The 24,856-nt window shown below is 43.5% G+C and overlaps 1 protein-coding gene across 2 annotated transcripts; it reads left to right on the forward strand.

Annotated features, from left to right (window-relative positions):
- The first annotated feature begins 547 nt into the window (after positions 1–547).
- Positions 548–21,878, forward strand: VLDLR (very low density lipoprotein receptor). 2 transcript variants are annotated; one of them, XM_054986568.1, is made up of 19 exons: positions 548–842; positions 8,088–8,213; positions 9,085–9,207; positions 9,875–9,997; positions 10,608–10,979; positions 11,080–11,202; positions 11,791–11,913; positions 12,316–12,435; positions 12,510–12,635; positions 12,851–13,022; positions 13,555–13,773; positions 14,493–14,611; positions 15,024–15,163; positions 15,387–15,528; positions 15,922–16,068; positions 17,170–17,253; positions 20,344–20,424; positions 20,609–20,778; positions 21,287–21,878. In XM_054986568.1, exons 1-19 carry the CDS (start codon positions 719–721, stop codon positions 21,320–21,322), a joined length of 2,670 nt encoding a protein of 889 aa, XP_054842543.1. In that variant the 5' UTR covers positions 548–718; the 3' UTR covers positions 21,323–21,878. The 2 variants fall into 2 exon arrangements, with proteins under 2 accessions (XP_054842543.1, XP_054842545.1); XM_054986570.1 differs by lacking the exon at positions 17,170–17,253.
- The last annotated feature ends 2,978 nt before the right edge of the window (positions 21,879–24,856 follow it).

The following is a 24,856-nucleotide window of genomic DNA, read 5'->3' on the forward strand; positions in this document are numbered from 1 at the left end:
CATGTTTTGGCCGATGGACAATCATTAGCGTGGGCATACCAATAATAAATGAAAGGGGTAGTCATGCCACGACAATCCCTTTGCATCCCATGGATTTCCACGGAATCCCAGAAGGGTAACAGACGCTACAGGCGCGGGATAGTTCCCGCCAGCGATAAGAAAAGTCGCGACTTACCGGGAAAGGGTCCCCGGGGAGCTCCTAATCAGCGAGGCGGCGGGTCAAAGCGGAGTCCACCTGCGCGCCTCATCAGCACCAACGGGGCGGCGGCGGCGGCTGCCTGTTCGGCTGGCCGAATGAACGCCCAGCCCGGCTCGCCGTCTGCGGCGCTCACAGCTGCGGCTGCAGGTTGCGTGGATCAGGAAATTAGGGCAGGCGGCCGGGATTGGAGGCGCTCGAGAGCCAACCAGAGGCCGCCCAGGCGCCCGTGAGTCACCGGCAGCAACGCGCACGGAGACAGGAGCAGGGCGGTTCGTATAAAAGCGTCGTGGAGCTGCCCTCCCCCTCGTGCACGTTCCTTGGGTTCTCTCCACCGGCCCGTGCCTCGGCGCACGGCGGCCTCTGCCGGCTTCCTGGACTTGCCTTCCCTGTCGCCGCTGGCATTGTCTCCGCTTTCCCCACCCCGGCTGGAGTACGCAAGCCTCGGGTTGCAGTCGTGCCCGTGCGAGAAAGAGGGAGAAAGACGCGCCCCCCCCCCGTGCTTGCCTCCCCCCTTCCTCAATGCTGCTAACTTGTTGTGCGCGGAGCGGCGGTGGGCGCTGCACGATGGACCCGTTCTCCCGGCGCGGGTTCTGGCTTCTGGTCGCTTTGGCTTGCTTGCAAGGCGAGCGCTGCTGGCTGCGTGGTGAGTCGAAGGGGAAACGGGGCTTTAGCCGCCTGGACGTGCGGCTGCCTTGCAGCCTTGTCTGGGTTTGCGAGGAAAACCCTGCAGGCGGGGCGGGCGGGGGGAGCGCGCTGCGCGCTGCTGCTTCGGCTGGCCCCGCGGCCGGCCTGGGGGGGGGGGGAGGGGTGGCTTCAATTAAAACTGGGCTTCCCCTCTTCAGCCTCCTCCCGCGCCCCCCCCCCCCCAGGCTTAAAGAAGAAACCTTATAATGACAGGACATCTCTGCCCAAGAGCCGCTTCCCTCTGCTCCAGAATTCTCGACACCTGGGGGCCAGGTACTGGTTATGGGGCTCTCTTCAGATCGGGTTGGCAGCAGGAGAGGGGAGCCCTTGTCTTTGCGGTGAGAAGAGGGCGGGTGGAGGTGGAGAGGGAGCTGGCCTCTGAGAAGGATGCCAGGAAGGCTCTTTGTCTCCCATAGCTGTTGCCTTCTGGCCTTAACCCTAAAAACTGAGCGGCTTTTATGCTTTGGGGCAAGCTCTTGATATCTGGGGAGCAGAAAGGGAGCAGCTTTCCTCTTCTGTCCCTCTTGCTTTTAGGGTGTACTTAATGGCTCTTGATCGGACATCAGTGGCAGGACTTTGCCCCTATTAGTATACTCGGCCAGCTGGGGTGATTAAAAACTGGCCTCTCTTGCCTATATAATGACCCTTATCAACAGATAAGTCATACTTTAAGTACCAGGTGTGATAGTGCCACTCTTTAAAAGCTTATACAGTGACTAACTTAAGAGAAACCTGGTAATTCTCCTGGATTGATGCTAGTTTAACCTTTTAGGGTTTGACCTTAGCTAGGCACTAAACACATGGACATTGTTCTTAGAAATGTTTTGGTTGGCACATGGGACTAACTTGGGTACTAGCTCTGCTCTTTAAGGAGTGTGTGTATTAAGGCCTTTTAAATAACTGTAACACTGAATACTTAAAAGTCAAATTCTTCCCCCCACCCGCAAGCTCTGTAATGGTCTCTGTCTTTCCCAGGTTTCTGCATTTATAGCCTGCCTGCCTTCTCAATGGGGACCCAAGTGGCTTACGTAGTTCTCTATTTTAAACCGAAGAGAAGGCAATTCTTGAATAACGTTATTACGGCCAAGATGAGATGCAAGAGTATTGATAGCTTATCTTCAAGGTGTTATGCTGAGAAAATAGAAATTAAACTGGCCCTCAGCATGCAAATCAGACTTGGAGTGGATCACTCTACTGAATCTCATAGGCCACATACCCTGAACAAATCTTGGTAGTATCAGCAGCTGTTTAAAAAGCTCCAAGGTTTTTAGTCTGATATCCAGCCTGTTCACTTCAGGTCAGGTAGGCTGTTTCTGACTTTAGGCTTATATTGTAACTTTCCATTGCTCTGAAACTGAGATTCGCCTTGCATCTCAAACAAAATTCTGGCTTCACTACTTAATGAGAGCGATAGTTGAGACTTCTGTGGAGTTTGCCAAAATGCTTTGCTTAAATTTAATGCATCCTATATATTAAGGCTGCTGCTATTGGAAGCGAACTTGGACTAGTCAATACACTGAGATACTAGAACAGCTGAAATGACTGTTTGCAGCAAGCTTGATTTGTTTGCTCATGGGCCTTAAGGTACAAAGCCACTCAGGAACTAAAATACATGCCAAGACAGTAATTCTCTTCTGTTTGGTATTTCCCTGTAAAACAAGTTTTATATGCAGCTGACAGCCCAGAATAGTTTCAAAATGTAAACTGCCATTCCAGTTTAATTTAATGGAAACTTATGCTAAGAAAGGTGTTTATTCTGTGTTGAAACTTGGTAACTTCCACGTACTGTCCATCATTATCAGAAACCTGACTTGTGAGCAGTGCCTACACATACTAGTAAGCAATGGATAGAATATATACCTGAGAGTTGGTCATGTTGACTCATGTGCTTTGAGGCAATGGGCATCTTGTCGAGCATATCACTGCTAAGCAAAGCAATCTTGATAAGAGATAACGACAAACTCTACAGCATTCTTCTTTATGCCTTTCCACTGAGACTGTGTTGGGAGCTTATCGACAGTGGACCTGCTAATATTATTGCCTGTGTTAATACAACATAGCAGGCATGAGAGTGCTATGAATGGTCAATGCTAACTAGTGTAATCCATAGGTAGGGATGGGCATACAAAGTTCTACTCAGCAGTAATCCTTGAATGCAGGAGCTTGTCAGTCTTACTGATAATTTGAGCTGGGTATCTCTAACACTTCATGAACAAGCCACTGTTTCCGTCTTAGGAATTCTGCTTTGCGGAAATGTCAGAGCTGAACACACATGAAACTATTACTAGCCAAACAGAAGCTTCAGCATTCTGTTTACAATCACTGAACAAATTACAAATGAACTTTTTTATATAACACCATATAGTCTATGTTAATGGGTCTTTGGAGTTTATTAAATGTACTTAGACTGTACTCCTTCTCAAAATATAAAATACTGGCTAAGCTAAATGACCACCTGCTCTTCTTAACCTTACGAGTATGAAAACCCAAGTAAATAAGTCCAGATGGTCAAAATAAAATAGATGAAGGAGTTACTATCTTTAAAAGGTAAAATTGTGTTTTAACTATATAGTTATGTGACCACCCTAGTCTTATCAATATGAAAACCCAAGCAAATAGTTTTGGCTAGAACAAAATAGATGAAAGATATATACTTTTTAAAAATAGAATATAAAATTGTTTTCAAACTAAATATTGATTTGGCCTCTATACTCTTACTATTATGAAAATACAAGCAGACAAGTTTGGAAGGCATGGCCAGAACAGATATAAGAAAGAGAGGAAATTAATATAAAAATTGCTCTTATCTTTATGTTGATGTATATTACTGTCCTGCTGATATTGTATGTTTTGCTACATCCACCTCCCACTCCTAGAATGATTATGGATCTAAGATCCCTGATTAGAAGGTAAAAGAGGTGAAATGTGATCTAGCTGTAATATGCACAGAAGAAAAAATTACTAGAAATATAAGCTACAGAGTAAGTGGATTAAAAATATAGAAATTAATAAAAGGGAATCTTGAAGGTATATGGGGCACTAATTACATATATAATGGCTTTTTATATCTAGATGGATGATTGTGTGTCTTGTATGTGAATCTCATAAATGCTTATGGCCTGTTGTAACCCCTCCCTATATATTATAAAAACCCAATAAAAATTAAAAACAAAAACAAATTACAAATGAATTAACACTTTACTAAGAAATAGTAGGAGCTAGCTTGAAATCTCTTGAACTAGCCCAAGTATTTAACTTTAAAGTACTCTGTGCCAACTCAAGTGCTTTGTGAACTTGGAAAAGCTCTACCTAAATAGTAACAAGTCTGAAGAGTATTGTAGTCCAATAAGCAATCTTAAAAGTAGTCTTGTTTAAAAAATGAGTCCTCTAAAATGCAGCAAAAGTCTCAAGGACCACCATTCTGTACTGCTGGGGGCATTTAGGAAGATGCTGCATAAGTAAAAGGTGTTCAGAGTTGAGCCACTTGTGTCCAAAGCAGCTTAGAGACCAACAAGGTATCAGGACATAAGCTTTCAGGAGCCATAGCTCCCTTCTTCTAAAGTTCAGGGTTTCCCTTTGGGGTTAAATATATGGCTTTAGAAAGATCATTATTGAGATTATAATACATAGCCTCAACTGCTTCAGCTATTTATTTCAAAGCAGATTCCTAAACAGCGCACATTCCAAACATGGGGAGAACATCTGTCAGTTAAATGGTGAATATGGCAAGATAAGCTAACATGAAAATAATCTAGTTACTGTTCTTTAGAGAGGGGGCAATTAGGTGCTAACTTGAACTACAGTGTTGAAATCTCAGCAGTTTACAAGCATGACTGAGAACCTCTAAGGTTCTGTTGGTGGAACTTTGCTTTCTTTGCATTCTTTCTGAGTCTATGTGCATTTCTGTTTAGGCAGAAAATGCTACTTAGTTGCTGTAATGAGTATAGTCTACTAGAGATCTACTAGACTCTGCCAGGAGTAGAGCGGAGCACAACTTGCTGCTTCAATGCAGGCTAAAAATAGATGTGCCCTGACAACCTTGAGGTGACAAAAGCAAACCTCTGAATGATGCAACAATCTGGAGAAAATGCAGTCTTGCATCATGCAGCTGTGGTGCTTCTTGACCTTTAAAATGCCCATATGTTGCAGTATTACTAGAATTGCACATGCTGAAGAAGAACTCATTATTGTGCTTCAGACTAGCTTGGTAGTAGGGACAAGGAGCATACTGCACAAGCTGAAATACTTGCAGGCAGCAACAACTGCAAAAGAGACACAAATCTGGTTCTAGATTCAGAGGGGTTAGCCGTGTTAGTCTGTAGTAGCAAAATCAAAAAGAGTCCAGTAGCACCTTTAAGACTAACCAACTTTACTGTAGCATAAGCTTTCAAGAACCAGAGCTTTGTCAGATACAGCTGATGAAGACAGCTGTGGCTCTCGAAAGCTTATGCTGCAATAAAGTTGGTTAGTCTTAAAGGTGCTACTGAACTCTACTATTTTACAAACCTGGTTCTAGTTCATTTAAATGGTAAGTAGTCCTGCCTTTGCTCTTGTAATATATAGCAGTGTCTAAGCCAAATGAGCCATGAGAAACTAAACCCTACTGACTTATCGTTGGCATCCAACTGCACAGCCATTAGTTACATAGCTAGCAGGTCTAGCACTTGATCTGAACCTCACCATCCAAGAAATCTGTTCCCTTGTGATGTTGTGGCTGGTAATTGTAAGCTTCCTGTGCTAGTTGTCCTGCTTTATTACAGGATATGGGTAGTGGCTTAATGTCCGCTTTCTGTCGGAGTGCCTGTGCCTGCTTTTCTTCACATTCCATCTTGCTCCAGAAGAAGTTTGCAATAGGTCAAGCAGCTGCCATGGCCGTAGAACTGTCTTGCATGCTGTCCTGTAGTAAAATAATGCAGTGTTATGGGTAGCATGATAGAGCCGTTACCCAAATGAACCTCTCATGAAACATGTAGAACGGTTCCTTTAGACTTACGAGTTCTAAGAGCCAAGCTACCAGAGACGGGGTACGCAAGGAGGAGCACATGAAGGGAGTCTCAATGTTAGCCCGGAAGCTGAGTTTTAAAAGAGATTGGAAGGCTTTGTCAATTTTCCCTCTCTATAGAGCCAGGGAGATCCCTGCTCAGAGAGTTTGTTAATTTCCTTTGTGCTTCAGAAAGGCTGTGTCAGTTTCACCTCCCCCTCTAAGAGGTGAAGAGGAAATAAGCAAACTTGAGCAGGGACCTGTAGACAGGAGACATGGACAAAGCCTTCCAATCTCTTTTAAAACTCAGCTTCCTGCTGAGTTTTAACTCCCTTCATGTGCTCCTCCTGGTGTAGTTTGTCTCTTGTAGCTTAGCTCTAAGACAGGCCTCAAGAACTTGTCTAGTCTCCAGAATTATCTGAAAATTGTCTCTTGTTGGGAGATGTTTAAGTTTCCTCAGCTGAATTGTTCAGACTTCAGATGCAATGCTGTCCAGGAATAGGGTTACTTAGGCTTAGAGAAATCAAAAAGAATCCAGTAGCAACTTTAAGACTAACCAACTTTATTGTGACATAAGCTTTCAAGAATCACAGTTCTCTTCGTCAGATGCAGAGAACTGTGATTCTCGAAAGCTTATGCTACAGTAAAGTTAGTTAGTCTTAAAGGTGCTACTGGACTCTTTTTGATTTTGCTACTACAGACTAGCACGGCTAACTCCTCCACATCTTAGGCTTAGAGAGGAGTTAAGCAATGCTTCCTTCTAAGGGCTGCATGTAGGGCATCTCCCACCACATTTTGAGGAGCTGCCTGCTCTTGAATGCTCATTCCTGAGGTAAACGGCTACTTGTAGGCTGCTGCTTCTGTAGCAACTTGTTCTTCTAGACAAACTATCTAATGAGCAATACAGCTGAGCTAGGTTTTCAGAAGCAGAGGTTGGGTAAAGCTCATTTATTTGAGTTGGTCTAAACTCTGCTTTGCTGAGCACAGTCTGACATTGCTCAACAGATCTTGGTATGTAGGTATCTGTCAATTCTAGATTCATGTTTAGCATTCAGAGACCTATTAAGTAGAATAGCACAGCTTTTTATACTCACATGGGACTTAAGGGCACGTCTCAAGAGCTTGTCTTAAACAGCTGTTCTGTTAACTTGGAAGCAGACATCTTAGCTCAAGAGGCAAGACTAACTTATTAACTTGCTACTTTTTTTGGATTTAATATCTATTCAGATAATTTATATGGAGTGCACATCAGTTCCCCGACAACCATTTTTAATAAGTAGACTGCACATTCAGAGTAGAATATATGATTTTCCCTTTAATAGAAGTAGCTTCCAGTGATATTTCACAGGGATAACTTGGAACAATAGTATAAAGCTGTCCTTTAAATTTCTCCGCCCTGTTGTCTCATTTGCTGTTTAAATCTCTTGCACTAATTCCTATGTGAGTTGGTATTCTTAAACACAATCTCCTACAAGCTCACTTTTGCAAAACCCTGGATTTCTCTGCCTTTGTATTTGTTTTTGCTGGTATGTATCTGTGCAATGTTTACCAAGTCCTTTTTTTCTTCAGCTAAAATGTGTGGACATTAATCATCAATTGATTACAAAGCTGTTGAGCAGACAGTGAATCTTTTAAAATATTTGTGAAAACAAATACTGAACTGGCTTGCTGTAGAAATACGTTCATATGCCTGGTCTAAATATGGTTCTGCGTTTCATGGCAATTGCTAGAAAGGCAAGAGAGCCAGTTCGGTGTAGTAGTTAAAAGCAGTGGGACTCTAATCTGGAGAACTGGGTTTGATTCCTCCACTTGAAGCCAGCTGGGTGATCTTGAGCTAGTCACAGTTCTCTGGAGCTCTCTCAGCTCCACCCACCTCACAGGGTGTTTTGTTGTGGGGATAATAATGACATACTTTGTAAGTTGTCCTGAAGAGCGGTATATAAATCTGATGATGATGATGATGATAAGTGTGCCTAAATGTGACTAGTTGCTAATGAATTGAGAACTAGGAAAAATACGCAGAGGATCATTTAGGCACAACCAGAATAGATTCTGTTCCCCTCCCAAAAAAGTTTAGGCTAACCTTAAATTGACAAGATTATGCTAGTAGGCCACGTCTTTACTGCAAAGTATACTTGTCTTTGTTCAGGTGAGAAGACATTTTGTTGACCTAATTTACGAGTACTACCTTGCAGCATAATTAATTGGTAGCTTGCTTCTCAGTTCAAGGCACAAGAGTAGAATGCGATGCATCCCAGTTCCAGTGTAATAATGGTCGTTGTATAAGCCTGCTGTGGAGATGTGATGGGGATGAGGACTGTTCGGACGGCAGCGATGAGCTATCCTGTGGTAAGAATGTCACTCTTTGGGTAAAAGCAATTGAGCCGGGAAAGTTTTCCACAAAAGGAAAAGCTTTCCTTGGGAACTTTCTGCTACTTTTAAAAAATTCTAAACACAGCTTAATACTGTTAGTCATACATAATCAATGCCAGCCATACTAAGAACCTCCCAGAGTGGTTAACTTGTTTTCAGATGATCACTAGAAAGCATAGTTCTAAGCCTTAAGAGCACTTTTCCCCTAATCAAATAAAACTTTTGCTAGTATAAAATTAACATGATGTGGGAGAAGAGAACATCCCAATCCAAAATCTCCCTGTCATACGTGGAAGTTCAAGTTCTGTTTAAGGCTAAGAAAGTGCAGCAAATAACTGCACTTTCTTCATGTAAGATCAGCTTGACCTGAGAGGATTTGTGGCGTGACATGCCAAACAAGATGATAATTTGAAAGATCAAACAGCTGCCAATATGGATAAACATCTCATTGCTAGTCAAGTGTGTTAGTAGCCTTCCATGTGGTAGACCTTGCAACAGCTTGCATATGAAGTCAAACATTCCCGTTGCCCTGGGGCAGACCTGAGTTTCTTAATTTATTGAGCTAGCTGTAGCATTTCTCCCAATATCTACTAGAGTTGTGCCTTAGAAAGCCTCCTAGCTAACTGGTTCATAGTATGGGAAATATTTTAGCGGCTCAGTACAAAGCATAGAACTTCATGCCTGCTTTGCATCTGAAGTACTTATTGGAGCTGCGTAGAATACTTAATGCCTATTTTGGAAACTAGGGTAAAATCAACTGCTGGGACAGCTGTTAAGCAGAACATTCAGAAGTATACAGCAAGCCCTTGTTTAGCCAAGTTGACCAGTAGCTTCACTTTCCTTACAGTGAAGAAGACGTGTTCCATATTTGATTATGTATGCAACAGTGGACAATGTATACCAAAAAGATGGCATTGTGATGGAGATCCTGACTGTGAAGATGGCTCTGATGAAACCCCGGAGCTGTGCTGTGAGTAGACAAGCCATTATGCTGTAGCCACCTGTATATTACTAGTCTTAAAACTTATAGTGAAATGTTCATGTATTTGGCATGCTGTTCTCCTCTGTAGTACATAACTTAGGGGAAGATGAAACAGAATTCCTAACTGCAAGCAGACTTGTATTCATTATGGCAACTAAAAGCAGTAGTTAACCAGCTGGCAGATCAAAGCTGCTTGCTACAACTGTAAACTTTCTTGGACTTTAAGAAATCAGTTATTATCCTTATGCTTAACACAATAACTTAATTCCTTAAGTCAGTTTTCAAGCAGCCATAATATGGTATTAACACATAACCTTGCATAAGCCGTAAATTCTGGCTTGGAAATAGCTTTGGTTCAACTAGCATATGCCCAATAACTGTTACTGACCCTCCTCCACGGTTTTGTTGTTGTGTTTGTTTTTATTAAATTTTATATATATTAAATGCTGTAAATGACTGGGGAAGGCAATGGCAAACCACCCCGTAAAAAGTTTGCCAAGAAAACGTCGTGATGTGACATTCCCCCCCATGGGTCAGTAATGACTCAGTGCTTGCACAGGACCGAGTAATGACTCCGTGCTTGCACCTTTACCTTTACCTAAATGCTGTTTTAATGCTCGAATCTTCCAGATTAATCTTAATCTTGTCTCAGCAGATGAGAAAAGATGTCAGCAAACTGAAATGAGCTGCGGTCCTCAAGCAAATCTGTGTATCCCAAAGTCCTGGAGATGTGATGGTGAAAATGATTGTGGGAATGGTGTAGATGAAGAGAATTGTGGTAAGCCTGAATTGATTGTGGTGGGTGATAGTCGCTTTTCTAAAACAGTTCAAGGAGGATATAGTGAGTAGCAAGAACAGCGCACTGGTAATTCAGCAAAGCAACTGTGTAAGTGATTTGAAATGAATCCCAGGCCAGCTAGCAGGTAGCTGGAAGAGATGACGCTGTTAAACAAAGGGGGCAGCAGCGAGGGAAAAGGGGAAGGGAAATGAAGAAGCCACTGTGTAATGGATCTAGCTACGCAGAGGGAACCAGGCTCCCAGCACAGAGTATGTAGGAAACCACTTTCTACTCACCCCCTTAAAATTCTCTGCCTGACCTCTATCCAGCATACGAAACAGTCCTGGAGTAGCTGCTGCTGCTAGCTAGCTGACTGTTGTGTCGCACTTCACACCTGCTGGCATCAACAGTGCGGAGGCAGAGGAAGAAGTAGGTACTGAGAAGTGCCATTGGTGGGTGCCACGATGCTCACAGTACCACAGTGATAATTTCTGGGCTGCAACATCCTTGTCTTAAAATTAACCCGGTAACTATAGTCTACTTGACAATAAAGCACCAAACTGGAAAGCAGTGCTGCTTGGTCAGTCTTATTTTTGTGCCTCCCATTTAGGGAATGTAACTTGCAGCGCAGATGAGTTCACGTGTGCTGATGGGCAATGCGTCTCCAAGAGCTTTGCCTGCAATGGTTACAATGACTGCAATGATGGGAGTGATGAAGTAAACTGTGCACCACCTACTTGCGCACCGTCCATGTTCCAATGCAAAAGCACTACCTGCATCCCAAATAACTGGGTATGTGATGGTGATGTAGACTGTCCCGACCAGTCGGATGAGTCTCTAGAGCTGTGTGGCCGCCCACCTGTTCATACTGTGACATGCAATCCAGATGAAATGCGATGTGGGTCAGGGGAATGTATTCAAGGCAAGTGGCGTTGTGATGGGGACGCTGACTGCAAGGATGGAAGTGATGAAATCAATTGCCGTAAGTAGCAGACCTCTGTTCCCCATAAAGGGAACGTTCTTGTTCCTTGGCTCTGTAGAGGAACTAAACTTGTTGCTAAAATCAACACTTTATCTTCTAGCTTCTCGTACATGTAGACCTGACCAATATAAATGCGAAGATGGCAGCTGTATCCACGGAACCAGGCAATGTAATGGAGTAAGGGACTGTGTGGATGGATCAGATGAAATGAACTGCAGAAAAGGTCAGTAAAAAGTGGAACTGGCTAGTAAGATACCATGATGGCTTACGGTCTGAAACGGGACTCTTTTTCTGGAGAAAGAGGTGGTGGAACTCAGTGGGTTGCCCTTGGAGAAAATAGTCACATGGCTGGTGGCCCCACCCCCTGATCTCCAGACAGAGGGGAGTTGAGATTGCCCTCCGTGCTGCCAAAGGGCGCGGAGGGCAATCTCAACTCCCTTCTGTCTGGAGATCAGGGGTGGGGCCACCAGCCTATGTGTCCATTTTCAAGAGGTTCCAGAACTCCATTCTACTGCGTTCCAGCTTAAAAAAAGCCCTGGTCTGAAATATTAGAGAATGGCCCCAGAAACAGTCTCCACTAGGTAATCTGATGGTGGATCTGGAAGCCAGGGTTCTTCTTTAATGAATGGTTTCCTGTGATAGGGGGTATCTGGGGTGAGCTCCCAGTGTAGCCCAAGACACTTTGGGGCAAAAGAATTGAAGATTATGCAACAATCCGTAGAATTAGTGACAAAACAACTTAGCCGCACAGCATGGCGCTTTGAGCATAGGACTCTTCCTGACTCTGGTGTCTCTTCTCTTCCACTTCCAGCTATCCAGTGCAGTGGGCCTAATAAATTCAAGTGCAGCAGTGGGGAGTGTATAGAGTCCAGCAGAGTATGTGACCAGCAAGTCGACTGCCGAGACTGGAGTGATGAACCGATGAATGAATGCAGTAAGTTGCAGATGTAATCATAGCAGTAGGATCAACTGCTTCTTCATTTCTCAACTGAAGAAAGACAATGGCTTGGTCTAGTGGGAATAAGATTATACTCCAAGAGAGCTTCAGAAATCTAAATATAGCTGAGCCACATATATCAGCAATTGCTTGACACTTTCTAGAGCTGAACAAGCTAAGTGGTCCGTTAAAGTAGCTTCCTGACTAAACACTCAAGCAACGTTCAGCTCTAATTGGTCGCAGGAATCCAGAAACTTATTCTTTGGTTCCCCGTCCCTCCACCTTGCTGTAGCTCCATTGCAGACACAACTATATTTTTTGTAAGGGGTGTAAATATTGTATGGCTCAGTTGTATTTGGAAGGGGCAAGTAGCATTCTTAACTTCCATTTCTTTTCCAGATGTTAATGAATGCCTGGTGAACAATGGTGGCTGTTCGCATACCTGTAGAGATCTGCTTATAGGTTATGAATGTGACTGTCCTGCTGGCTTTGAGCTGATTGACAGAAAAACGTGTGGAGGTAAATGTGCGATGTCAGTAGACAGGCAGGGGTGTTACGCAAGGTGATGAAGCTAAACTGTGTCCCCCTTTTAGATATTAATGAATGCCAGAATCCTGGAATCTGCAGTCAGATCTGTGTAAACCTGAAAGGAGGCTATAAATGTGAATGCAGCCGTGGGTATCAAATGGATTTGGCTACTGGAGTGTGTAAAGCAATTGGTGAGTAACTCAAAATATGTGAGAATAAAGCATCTGCTAATTTCCAAACACCTGAATTCTGTTAACTGGAGATACTGCGGGCTGGACCAAGTGCCTCTGCCACAGCACCTCCCTCGCTGTGGTCACAATAAACCTGTTTCTTACAGCATCTGCCTCTCAAGTCTTCTCTTCTAGCACTTGGTCTAATAGCTTTTAAACTTAAACTGTTCTTGCAGGAAGAGAACCGTGCCTGCTCTTTACTAATCACCATGACATCAGAAAGTTTGGCTTGGAGAGGAACGAATATATCCAGATAGTAGAAAACTTAAGACATATCGTTAATCTGGATGCAGATATGGCAGAGTACAACCTTGTCTGGACAGACTCAGTGCTAAAGGGTATCTTCAGGTAAGGTGTCTCTAAGTTCTGTTAAGATGGAGCATAAAGAAAGGGCCAGGACTCTCTTCTGTTGTTAATACGGCTCCTGTCCTGGAGGAAAACATGCATTTCTGTTTCCAGGTGGCAGTAAAGCAGCTTACCTTAGATATCTGTCGATATCTCTCTGCAAAATGACATGCTTGGTGTAGAAGCCGTTCCTGTGCAAGACCATTCCTTGGTTTATCTCTAGAAAATGGCCTTAAGTGTAGATCCAGGCAGCAGTCCTCTTGCCTTTGTCAGGATCTTGTTTAGGCAGCTATGCCAAACTTGATGGCAAGTGATGGAAAAACTGCTGCGCTTAAGTTAAACGGTGATTTTCAGTTGAAATACCTATGCAAGCCTCGATCTCAGAACTGTAACATCTTGGGTTATCATATGCCCAGGCAATTGCCAGATGGGGTTTCCATCAAACATAGGATAACAAAAGCCAAGAATAAATCAGCAGAGGGCTTAAAATCTTAGCATGATATACCCAGACTCACAGAATTCTTCTCCTTGCCAGTGCCTCTGTTGATTCTCATGACCGAGTAGGCAAGATCTTCCGGACGGTGGACAATGTACAGAATCCTGGAGCCATTGCCATTGACTGGATTTATAAGAACATCTACTTGATTGATTCCAATTCAATAGTTGTAGCAAACCTTCTCGGTACAAAAAGGAACGTTCTGTTCAATGCAGACTTGAAAGAGCCAGCCTCAATTGCTGTGGATCCTCTTTCTGGGTGAGCATCGTGAAGGGTCTTGGGCCAAAAATATTCTGCAAGCGGAGCCTTGGTTCTGTCTAAAACCCGAAGTAGCTTCAAGGGCAGTATCAAGGTATTTATGTACAAGAGATGGTGGTACTGAATAAATACCAGTTCATAGTCTTTGAGGAGACTGAGGTACGGCTGCCAAAAGTTGCTAAAATGGGTGGTTGCCAACCTACTTCAGGTATAGTACAGCTATTAAATAACATGGGCAGGAAGTGGGAAGGAAAAGCATCACTCATTAACAAGCATGCGGAGACATGGGGGGAGACTTCACACCATATTCAAAAAAGGTGCTAGGAGAAACAAATGTGTATGCGTCTAGCATTAGATGACTGCTAAATTGTGGATAAAATGTATACTGGTGGCTGCTGGTAAAGCAATAATAACAACAACAATAATAATAACAACATTTGATTTATATACCACCCTTCAGGACAACTTAATGCCCACTCAGAGCTGTTTACAAAGTATGTTATTATCCTCATGACAATCAACCTGTGAGATAGGTGGGGCTGAGAGAGCTCCAAGAAGCTGTGACTGACCCAAGGTCACCCAGCTGGCTTCAAGTGGAGGAGTGGGGAATCAAACTCAGCTCTCCAGATTAGAGTCCCGCGCTCTTAACCACTACACCAAACTGGCAAGACCTAATATCCTGCAGTAAGACTCACAGTAATGTGCTGTTTTTCTTACAGTTTCATGTATTGGTCAGATTGGGGTGAACCAGCCAAAATAGAAAAAGCAGGAATGAATGGCCTTGCCAGGCAGCCGATTGTAACAACAGCAATTGAGTGGCCACTTGGGATAGCACTAGGTATGTTACCTTAGAATCTCTACTCTAAAAATCCTTGGAACTGCTAATGAAGTCGTATTTGTGCCTTAAGGCTCTAAAAGCAGTGAGCTACGGTGAATAGAATTGCTGAAATGTGAAACCAAGCTTCAAAGCTGTATCCTGCTCCCATCCCAGATCTAGCTAGGGTATGACTTGCCTGTTCATATGGGGTCTTGAGTTCTGGCATTGTTCTGAACTTACAAGAATCCTATTACAATACAACCTTTGTTTTGGCCTTAATTGTGCCTTCTATCTAGTGAAGGTCATCATTGCAAAGGTCATCATTGCAAAGCTTAAGGGAAATCCAGGCGTCAGTTCATTTAATAAAATAGGGAAGCTCATTCCAGACTTGACTGTCGCCTCCTAAGTGCTGAGGTTTTATGCTTCTCGTCAGATCTTGTCAAGAATCGTCTCTACTGGGTTGATGCTAAGCTGCATACACTGTCCAGTGTGGATATAAATGGCCAAGATCGCAGAGTTGTGTTGCAGTCTCACGAGTTTCTCGCTCATCCTCTTTCTCTGACAATATTTGAGGTAAGACCAAAAACTACAAATGATGTGAGTTTAGCGATGGCAAGAACTTAATCTGAGATGTACGATTTCTGCATCAAAACTTGTGCATGTAATTGAAGAGGGCATCAAGGTACATTACACAAGTGATAGTTCTCCAAGTGACTCTGAGGTATATTTTAATTTGATTCTAAACAGAGAACTTTGCTAGGCATCCTGCAGTCAGAAATATTTTTTTGGTTCCTAGGACCGCATCTACTGGCTTGATGAGGAAAACGATGCACTTTACGGTGCAAATAAGTTCACAGGAGCTGAAGTGGCAACTCTAGTAAACAACTTGAGTGATGCTCGGGATCTTATTGTATATCATGAACTTGTGCAACCTGCAGGTAATGTGAGCGAGGTGAAATGGTATTCTTGGCAGAGCTTTCTAATTGTCAAGGTTGCAGAGTGGTCAGTAAGGTTCATAGCTGGTCCGCCTGTCATACCCAGCTTAATTCTACCCTTGTTCTACAAATGCGGATGCCACAAGGCAGCGTATAGCATCCTATAGCAGAAAGGTAGGTGGTTGGTACCCTTTGATACAACTGCCCTTAGGATGCATTCCTCCTGTTTAAAGACTCAGATGTGCCTCTGCCTCTGTGAAAAACTAAGCAGGCACTGGGCATAACCTAGGATTGTGACACGGGGGGAGGCAGTGTTGCCATCCAGATGAGAGCCTTTGTACTAGATTGCAGTTCTAATTCTTGCTGTTAGCTAACCTATTACGCTATTGCCCACAGGAAGGAACTGGTGTGAAGAGAGTACAGCAAATGGAGGTTGTGAATATCTATGTCTGCCAGCTCCCCAGATAAATGAACACTCTCCAAAGTATACATGCACATGCCCAGTTGGATCGACGCTGCAAGATAATGGCTTAAGATGTAGAGGTATAGTTGTGGGTTTTTTCCCCTGTGCAAAGCTCTAGCAGAGCTGAGATTTTTATTTTCTACATTTCTTGCAAAATGTGTGTTTGGGCTTGGTCACTCAACAGCATTGACTCTGTGCCTGGCTTCTGCATATTCATGGCCACTGCATGCTGAGACAACCATTTGCTCTTAAATCAGCCTGATACTGGAACTTGAACGTGCACAATAATATATTTTTAAGATTATGGCAGGTGAACAATAAAAGTACTTGTTCTACAAACATACTAGATAATTTTCCTCTGCGTTTCAGGTAAATAGTTTTAGGTGGCCAGCTATATTAGTTTGAGCAGTAAAACAAAACTTGAGTCCTGTTAACATCTTGAAGACCAACAGATTTTTCCAGGGTATAAGCTTTTGTGAGTCAAAGCTCACACTCAAATATTTTACAGCTTGTACCCCGGAAAAAATTGTTGGTCTTTTAAGGTGCTACCAAATTCTAATTTAGTTCAGGTAGAGTAACTTGCAGGATGGTAAGTACTGAGGATAAAGACTCGGTCAAAAGCTATAAAGAGATCAACTAGTCATGGCTGCTGCTTGTCATAAGCAACCTGCTTGAAACATCCAGTCTGTTACAATATGATCTAGCTTTAATGCCATTCCACCATCCCAATCAAGCAGTCTAGCCCTAGGTAAAGGAGTACGCTGGTCTGAATATAAATGCTGCATATCAAATGTCACAGTTCTTGCTAGAATACTGTATAGTGGGAATCCTGTGTGTTGCAGTTCTGCCACGCAGCAGCAGCCCACTTGTCGCAGCTTGATCTGAAGTGCATGAAATCCTCCCATTCAATGAATATTATCAGTCTGTGGCTTCAGTTGTGGCTGTTGTTCTACTAAGGTGTAATTTGGCATAGACCTATAGGCTGGCTAACTAGAGCCTGAAAGCTGCCAGCAAAAAGACTAATATTCTCAGCACTCAAAATTACAATTTCATAGCACAAATCAAACATCTTCCAGTCCTAACATTAGCATGCACGGTCACGTTCATCTGCCATGGGTGTGCCACATTCACAAAACAAAGTGGAAACCTGGGGTTTAACTGGGCTCTTGCTCTACAATTAGTTTCAGGTGCAGGAGCTACTGTGACTTACACTGAGGCAAAAGACAGCAGTACAACAGAAACACCACTTGGACCCCATTCCGGAGGTATTGGTCCTAACACAGAGCAGTGCAATATGCTGGCAGTGATCAAGCAGAATAAGTTATTGCAGGCAAACGTCTAATGCAAGGGGTGGGTAGAAAGTGAGCCAGAGAGTGGGATCTACTTCTGGTAAAGCCAGTTGCTGCTGGGATGCATCAAGGCATTTACATTCTTCAAAGTATAGTTGAGAGTATTTTCAAATTTAACATTGCCAGTAAAAGGCTGCATAAACAATACTCGTTAAGTATGAAAATAAAGCCATTCGTAAACTGTAGGGAATTAAGATTAAACTCGGCTTATCTCTGCTCTAAACTAACCTGCTCAGATAAACCTGTTGGATGGTAGGCAACAGATCTCATATGCCACAAGAGCAGACAAAGTTAACCTGTTAAGAGTTGTGATGGCATTGGCATACTACAGTACATTGCAGGACCTGTTTTCTAGGGCATTAGCTAATGTTTTTGTAATTTCACATAAGACACGAGGTATCTTGATGGATTAGTGGGACTAGGGGTGTGCAGGAAATAAATTTAGTAAATTCAGGTTAGGTAACACCAAATCACAAAAAAAAGATTCCCCAAATACCAAACTCCTCCTCCAGTTCGGTAATACAGAGCAAATTCAGTAAAATGTGGCCATTGTTACCTATGGGAAATTCAGGTATATCCTGTGGCCTGGAGGGGGCTGTCATTTTTTGACTAAATTTTTGACCAAATTTTTGACCAAATATTCCTAACTGTCCTTTTAACTATCCCAAGTTTCATAAAGACTGGACCCCTGGGGGGAATTTTATTGCCACCCCTGTGCTTCCAGCCACCTTCAATCTCCATTACTCCCTATGGGGAAAACTATCTGACTCCTATCTGTGGGACTGGAGGTGGCATTTGGAAGCAACATCCATTAAATCTGCAGGGGACCTGCTCTGAACTGTCTTCTAAAGATCTCCCAAGTTTCAGGGAGATTAGATCCCAGGGTGCAATTCTGTGGGCCCCTGAACAAGGTGCCCCCAGCTGCTCCATTTCTTCCTATTGTAGAGAAAAAACTCCAAGTTGACTCCCACTGCAGAAATACATGGACTAAGGCTGCCGTGGCCAGAGGCACGCTTCCAAATATGTGCTCCACACCAGACAGTCTGAGAAACTAAACTAAGGTATCCCCTCCCCCAACAAAAAACTTCTGAGCAGGCTCACCAGCCACTCTCCATTGTTCTTAATGATGAGAAATTCTCAAGTTCTTTCCTAGGGGCACATATGCACAAGGCAAGGATGCTATTGCCACCATGTGCCCCCAAATGCAAGCTCATCCCTGAGGAAGCCAAACAGAACCAAACTGATCCCCTCCCCCCAAAAGAACAGTGCCCCATGAGTGGCTGACCAGCCACTCTCTATTGTTCCCTATGAGGACCAGCATTACACCAGAGAATCACCCAAACCAAATTGAAACAAGGGACAGTCTTGCACCTATAAGCAAACTGAAGCCAGAGAATAGAATCCCCACATAACCAAAGTGAAGCAAGGGGACCAACTTCACACCAGAGAATCACATCCGTTCCGCCCAAATCAAACGGAAGCACGGGCACTCTTGCAACTTAGCCCAACAAAACCAGTGCCATTCACAGTAGCCCAGCACTGGGTTCAGCCAGTGGTAGAACACCACAGAACAGAACCAAGCAGCACCCGGCCAGAAGCACAAGACAAGGGCAGGCAAGCACAGTTGCATAAGAGATCCCACCTACAAGGCCTCAGGCTGAAAGTGACAGGTATTTAAGAAGCCCAAGTAATTCTCTCTGCAGCAGCCGTCATCATTGGCCCCCTCCCACCCCTGCAATGAGGAAAGTTGAGTTAACATTAAAACAACGTATTAGAACAAACATTACATATAGTATACAATTACACATCAGCAGTCCTGTAGCTTCATTTGGGTGTCTCTGTGGGCTTCCCTCTGTGACACATGGTGTGTCATTCTCTGCTTTCCCTAACATCTCTCTCTGACTCTTCCCATCCTAGTGGCAAGAGACTAACATTTCAAGGGCCTCTTTTCTCAATATTCAGAAATTTGCGCTAACATGGGCTAGTGGTTTTGTGATGTGTGTGAGGGGGGTCCAAATTGAAGTGTGTATTTGTTGTGCCAACGGAATCAACTGGCACAAGGGGGCTTACCTTATTCACTCTGGAGTCGAGGGTTTGAAATTGAAGTGCAGCATGTTGCCCTTCCAGGGGAGCAGGCAAATACTATACAAGCTGATAATGTCGCTCACATGGGAAGAAGCACTCACGGGGGGGCTTGTCGGAGGGTATGAGAGTTGCTTCTGAGCCTCAAGAGGGGGGGTCCAGCCAGACTGCCGCCTTCTTGGCCCAGTAGCTCAGCAGATCGGTGGAAAGCTACTTGCTAGGCTCTGAAAGGTAGTCCCCTGACTATTGCCTTTCCCCAATACTGGCGCATGAGTCTCATGTTCCCAGAGGAGCCAAGGGCATGCCAGACTGTATCCATCTCCATGGACATCCTGGCACTGGCCATGTGGGGGGAAGCTTGCTGAGAAGGGGTAGGAAAGGGAGACCAACAGAGCTGGGCCCCTCCCCATCCCCTCTGCTGGTTAGAGGCCCCTCTTGGCTTGCCTAAGCTACACTCCCAAAGAGAGGGCATCTCATGCTGGTGAGGTAATCAGCCCGCTTGGTGAAGCTGCTGCATGGATTGCCACTCACGCCACCTCCCTTCCCTCTCCCTTCTGCCTTTGTTTCACTCCTCCCCTCACATCTGGTTAAAAAAGGCAGGAAACTGTATTTCTCTGCTGTCCCTTAGCAAAGGACCAGCCCCGCTGCGATGACCAAGTTTACCAAATTAATTCAGTAAACTTGAGTTCATAATACTGAATCTGTTTCGGTATTCCCTTTTGAGTTTAGTAATACCAAGTTTTACCAAATCAGGTATAATTTGTTATTTTTAAAGGAGTACCAAACCCGAACTGTACAACTCTAAGTGGGACTTGTAAAACTAAGTAAAACTATAGGCTTCAATATTTAGTTTTCAGGATTTGTTCAAGTTGTGTGTGGTCATAAATAAAATGATTTTTAACAGCATTGGCTTTTATTTCCTAGGACAAAATCTGACTAGTCCAGTATCAAGAGAGCTAGCTTCTGCCAGAAGTTCCTCAGCTGCATGGGCTATTCTTCCTGTATGTAAGTATAAAAGATCGTGTTGATAGAAGCAGAACATTATCAAAAAGAATAGAATTCAACAATACTTCTTTATATAAGTGTTCTTTTGAGGAGAGAGTAGCTATTGATACTGCAATGACCCCACAGTAGCTGTCTGAGCAAGGTAAGACATTGCTGCCAAATAACATCACAATTTCTCTTCAAGTATTGCTAGCCATGGCAGCAGTGGGTGGCTACTTCATGTGGCGTAACTGGCAACACAAGAACATGAAGAGCATGAACTTTGACAACCCAGTGTACTTGAAAACAACTGAAGAAGACCTCTCTATAGACATTGGAAGACACAGCAGTTCAGTGGGACACACTTATCCAGCAGTAAGTGGACTTCATCTATTTAAATCTCTCCTTTGAGATGCAGCAGGTACTTCCAGATGGTACCCAAGTCAACAAAGGTGGCTTAGAAAACCCATGGAGTGTTTCATAATCCCTCTAATATCTGAAGGATAAGATCCACAATCTCAAATGGTGCCCTTTAACAAATCTTGCAATGAACTATATTTTTGAGCTCTGATCTTAAGACTGTTTCTTGTTAACATGTCAAATACTGTTTAGATCACAGAAGCTAGCGAATAATGGGAGCTTAGAAGTGTTCTGCATCCAAAGCCTTAACAGTAGTTACAACATAACATAATGAGGCTACCAAGCTGTTAATGTAAAATACACTTGATATGCTAGCTGGAAGATAAACGTTGTGCGTTATTGTCAGCTGGTAATGCCAAGGGATATCGGCAAAGCTTTTTCTTCACTCTGTATAGTATTTTATTATATGAAATGAAACATTGTTAATGACAAGATAATTCAGTATCTCTTCTCTTCTGAATAGATATCGGTTGTAAGCACAGATGATGACTTGTCCTAAAGTTGCCTTCTGGTAATCGCCTGTTCTGTACTTTTATGGATGGCAACGAGGCCAGTGGCTCAACAGATGCCTTCCCGTCCTGGAAGAATGAAGATATGTGGAACAAGTTCACAAACTGTTTTCATACACTAATAGGTGTCAAACATTTTAGTTACTGGTGACTGTAACCCTTTTACTAAAATCAGTATTGCTGCCACTGGCCATATATACTGCACTTTCCAAAAAGCCATATTGAATTAACACATTCTGTAGAGATACAACCTGTAAATAATTGTACAGGCCCACTTGTAAATGTTCCTGGAAAAAAAAACTCTTAAGCACTTTGGGGGAAACACATGTAAATTATTGTAGAATTTTTCAATGCTTGGGCAATGGCAATAGGACAAAACGGGTTACTCTAGATTAATTGCCAAAAATTTGTAAACTATCTTTTGTAAGAAATGTGAATTTGTCCTCCCTGAACCACCTAGAGGGGTGTGCAGAGGACAACTGCTCTGTATCAGAAACCACTGTAAATTTCAACACAAATGGGATTAAAGAGAAGCAAATCTCTGTGCGTCTTGACTCCTCTTTAAGATCATATTGACACTTGATGGAATTCCCGTTAGAATGGGGACAGAAGCAATGAGCAGCCTTGGGACCTGCACCTCCCAACACAAAAGCTAGGTGGCAGCCTTGCAGGTATTGCGAATTAGTCCAAAAGAAGGCATGCTCCAATGAAGGTTCAAACCTTAAACTATTAAAGGATTTAACTGTAATAGATTATGTGAAAAACTACCTAGACTCAACCTTTACCCAAATTTTGCATACACTGAATTCACGACCAGCAGAAATTTAACACACGCTAACGGTTCATAGCAGCAAATGTGAAGTACTAGTCCGTATACTAAGCAGGGAATGTGCCCTAAAGAGAAGAACTAATTGTCAGAAGCTGCTTGCTGTGCCTGCAACATAAAGCTAAAGGTAGCTGTGTTCTTATTCTGGTGAAGGTGGGCTTGGGAGTAAAAGGAACAATGTTGGGCATCTCTTTAGGTTCCGAACAGCCATTCTGCCCCTTAAACCACCTCAAAAGGGTCGAGATTTTGCATGGCATTTTCCTCCTACCCTCCCTGTAACCAGTTCTACTTAAGAGTAAGCATTTCATACAGAAGCAGCTTCCTGAAGGGCACCTCCATTGCAAAAGACAATAGAATGAGAATAACTTCATTACATGCCAGGATGACCAGGCAGGACTAAGAGCCTGAGATTTGAGTCCAGAGTCAGAAAAGTGTGTTAGCTCAAATTGAGGAAAGGGAGCGGGGGCTGGATTTAAAGTTTGTGTACTTAAGAAAGGGTTAAAAGGGGTTTTAAAGAAGAGCTGCAAAGACTGATTTTAAGATTAAACAACCTCACTAGACCATTTGCAAAACCCTGCTTAAGAACACCATACCAACTTTGAGTTGCTTGCAGCAACATTCAGCATAGTTTTAAGGCGACACCTTAAAGACCAATCAGATTTTCAGGGCATAAGCTTTCAAGAGACAAAGCTCCCTGCTTCAGATACAAATCCTTGAGCCTTTATAACCCACTCAAAAGTGGGGGAGATAAAACAAAAGCAGTCTGCACAAGTCAGTTTTGTTGGTTCAGTTCCCATACTACAATGTTTTTTCCGCAACCGTTTGCACCAGATTTGCCGCCATGAGCTGTGACTCTGGCCACTACGCAGCTTTTGCCCGGCTGTCCTGAGAACACTTAAACCCCAACTTAAAAAAAAAATCTGCATTGTGGTAGGCTGTTTCCTTGTGCATACTCTTTATTCCATTGTGATTGGCCACTCTCATCTAGCCAGCCACTCCCCCTCCCCTCCTTTCTGTTCTTTCCCACTCCCATCTTTCCCCCTTTAAAAAAAAAAAAATTAAGTCGCTGGTTTTTGAAAGCACAAGGGGAAGTTCCCTTTTTATTTTGCTTTGGCAGGGGTGGGAATATTGTGTATGGGGCTAAATTAGCTGGGTATCAAAAATAACAGATTTTAATACTGCGTTTTAGAGAGGTGCAAATGGCCACATAGAAGCTGATTCCGTGCCTTTCAGCTTGACTTCAGGGAAAGTGAGAAGTTATGTCCCTGATGCAGAAGAAGCTAAAGCAGGTAGTTGGGATGTAAACACAATGCAGCTTGATTGGAGTCAAAATTAGCATCTGTAATGAGAGATGCTAATCCAATGTCTATTCCGACTAGGGGATTCCGGTCTGAATTTGTGAATGAGCTCAAGTTCAACAATCTCATATTGTAATTTCCCCTTGAAGCTTCTCTTTTTGACACTCTTAGGAATGTCCTGGAAGATTAAAATGTTCTCCCACTTTGTTTTGAGTGCTTTGACTTTTAGTGTCAGATTTATGTCCATTTTTGAGGAACCCCATGGTGCAGAGAGGTAAGCGGCAGTACTGCAGCCCAAGCTCTGCTCATGACCTGAGTTCGATCCTGGCAGAAGCCGGGTTCAGATTGCCAGCTCAAGGTTGACTCGGCCTTCCATCCTTCTGTAGTCAGTAAAATGAGTACCCAGTTTCCTGCGGATACAGTGTAAGATGACTGGGGAAGGCAATGGCAAACCACCCCATAACAAAAGTCTACCAAGAAAAAGTGATGCTACATCCCCCCATGGGTCAGTAATGACTCGGTGCTTGCACAGGGGACTACCTTTACCTTTATGTCCATTTTTTCTTTTGTGTAAGGACTGACCAAGGCTTTTTTTCTGGGAAAAGAGGTGGTGGAACTCAGTGGGTTGCTCTCGGAGAAAATGGTCACATGGCTGGTGGCCCCGCCCCCTGATCTCCAGACAGAGGGGAGTTTAGGTTGCAGCGCAGAGGGCAATCTAAACTCCCCTCTGTCTGGAGATCAGGGGGCGGGGCCACCAGCCATGTGACCATTTTCAAGAGGTTCCGGAACTCCGTTCCACCACGTTCCAGCTGAAAAAAAGCCCTGGGACTGACCTGTTTTTCCACTATAAAGAGTAGAAGGGTATTGCTAGCAGTTGATAGCATGTATCACATTGGAAGATGAACAAGTGACTGCATCTGAGATGGTGAAACTGATGGTGTTCGGTCTAGTGACTGCAGTGCTGCAATGAAAATAGGGACAGAGTTGGCCTCTTGATTTTTTGTAGGCCCTGGTCCCAGTGTCCATGTCTGTGTTAGTACATTATTCTGAGTGGGAAATTGTTAGGGGATTGTCTGCGGGCAAGAAAAGTTTTTTCTCCCAATGCTTTTGAGAGAAGAGTATCATTATCTAACATAGGTTGTAGGTCATTAATGATGCATTGAACTGGCTTGCAGTGAGAGCTGTACATGGCCACCAGTGGCATTCTATCATTTCATTTGGGTCTATCTTGTAGTATATTATCGAAGGTTTTCACGGCCGGAGAACAATGGTTGTTGTGGATTTTCCGGGCTGTATAGCCGTGGAATAGCTGTATAGCTGTATACAGCCCGGAAAATCCACAACAACCTATCTTGTAGTAGTTTATCCATAGCTGTCATTCTGGCTCAGTCTGGTTCTTT

This window comes from Eublepharis macularius, chromosome 8 (genome assembly GCF_028583425.1).
Source record: "Eublepharis macularius isolate TG4126 chromosome 8, MPM_Emac_v1.0, whole genome shotgun sequence".
NCBI lineage: Eukaryota > Metazoa > Chordata > Lepidosauria > Squamata > Eublepharidae > Eublepharis > Eublepharis macularius.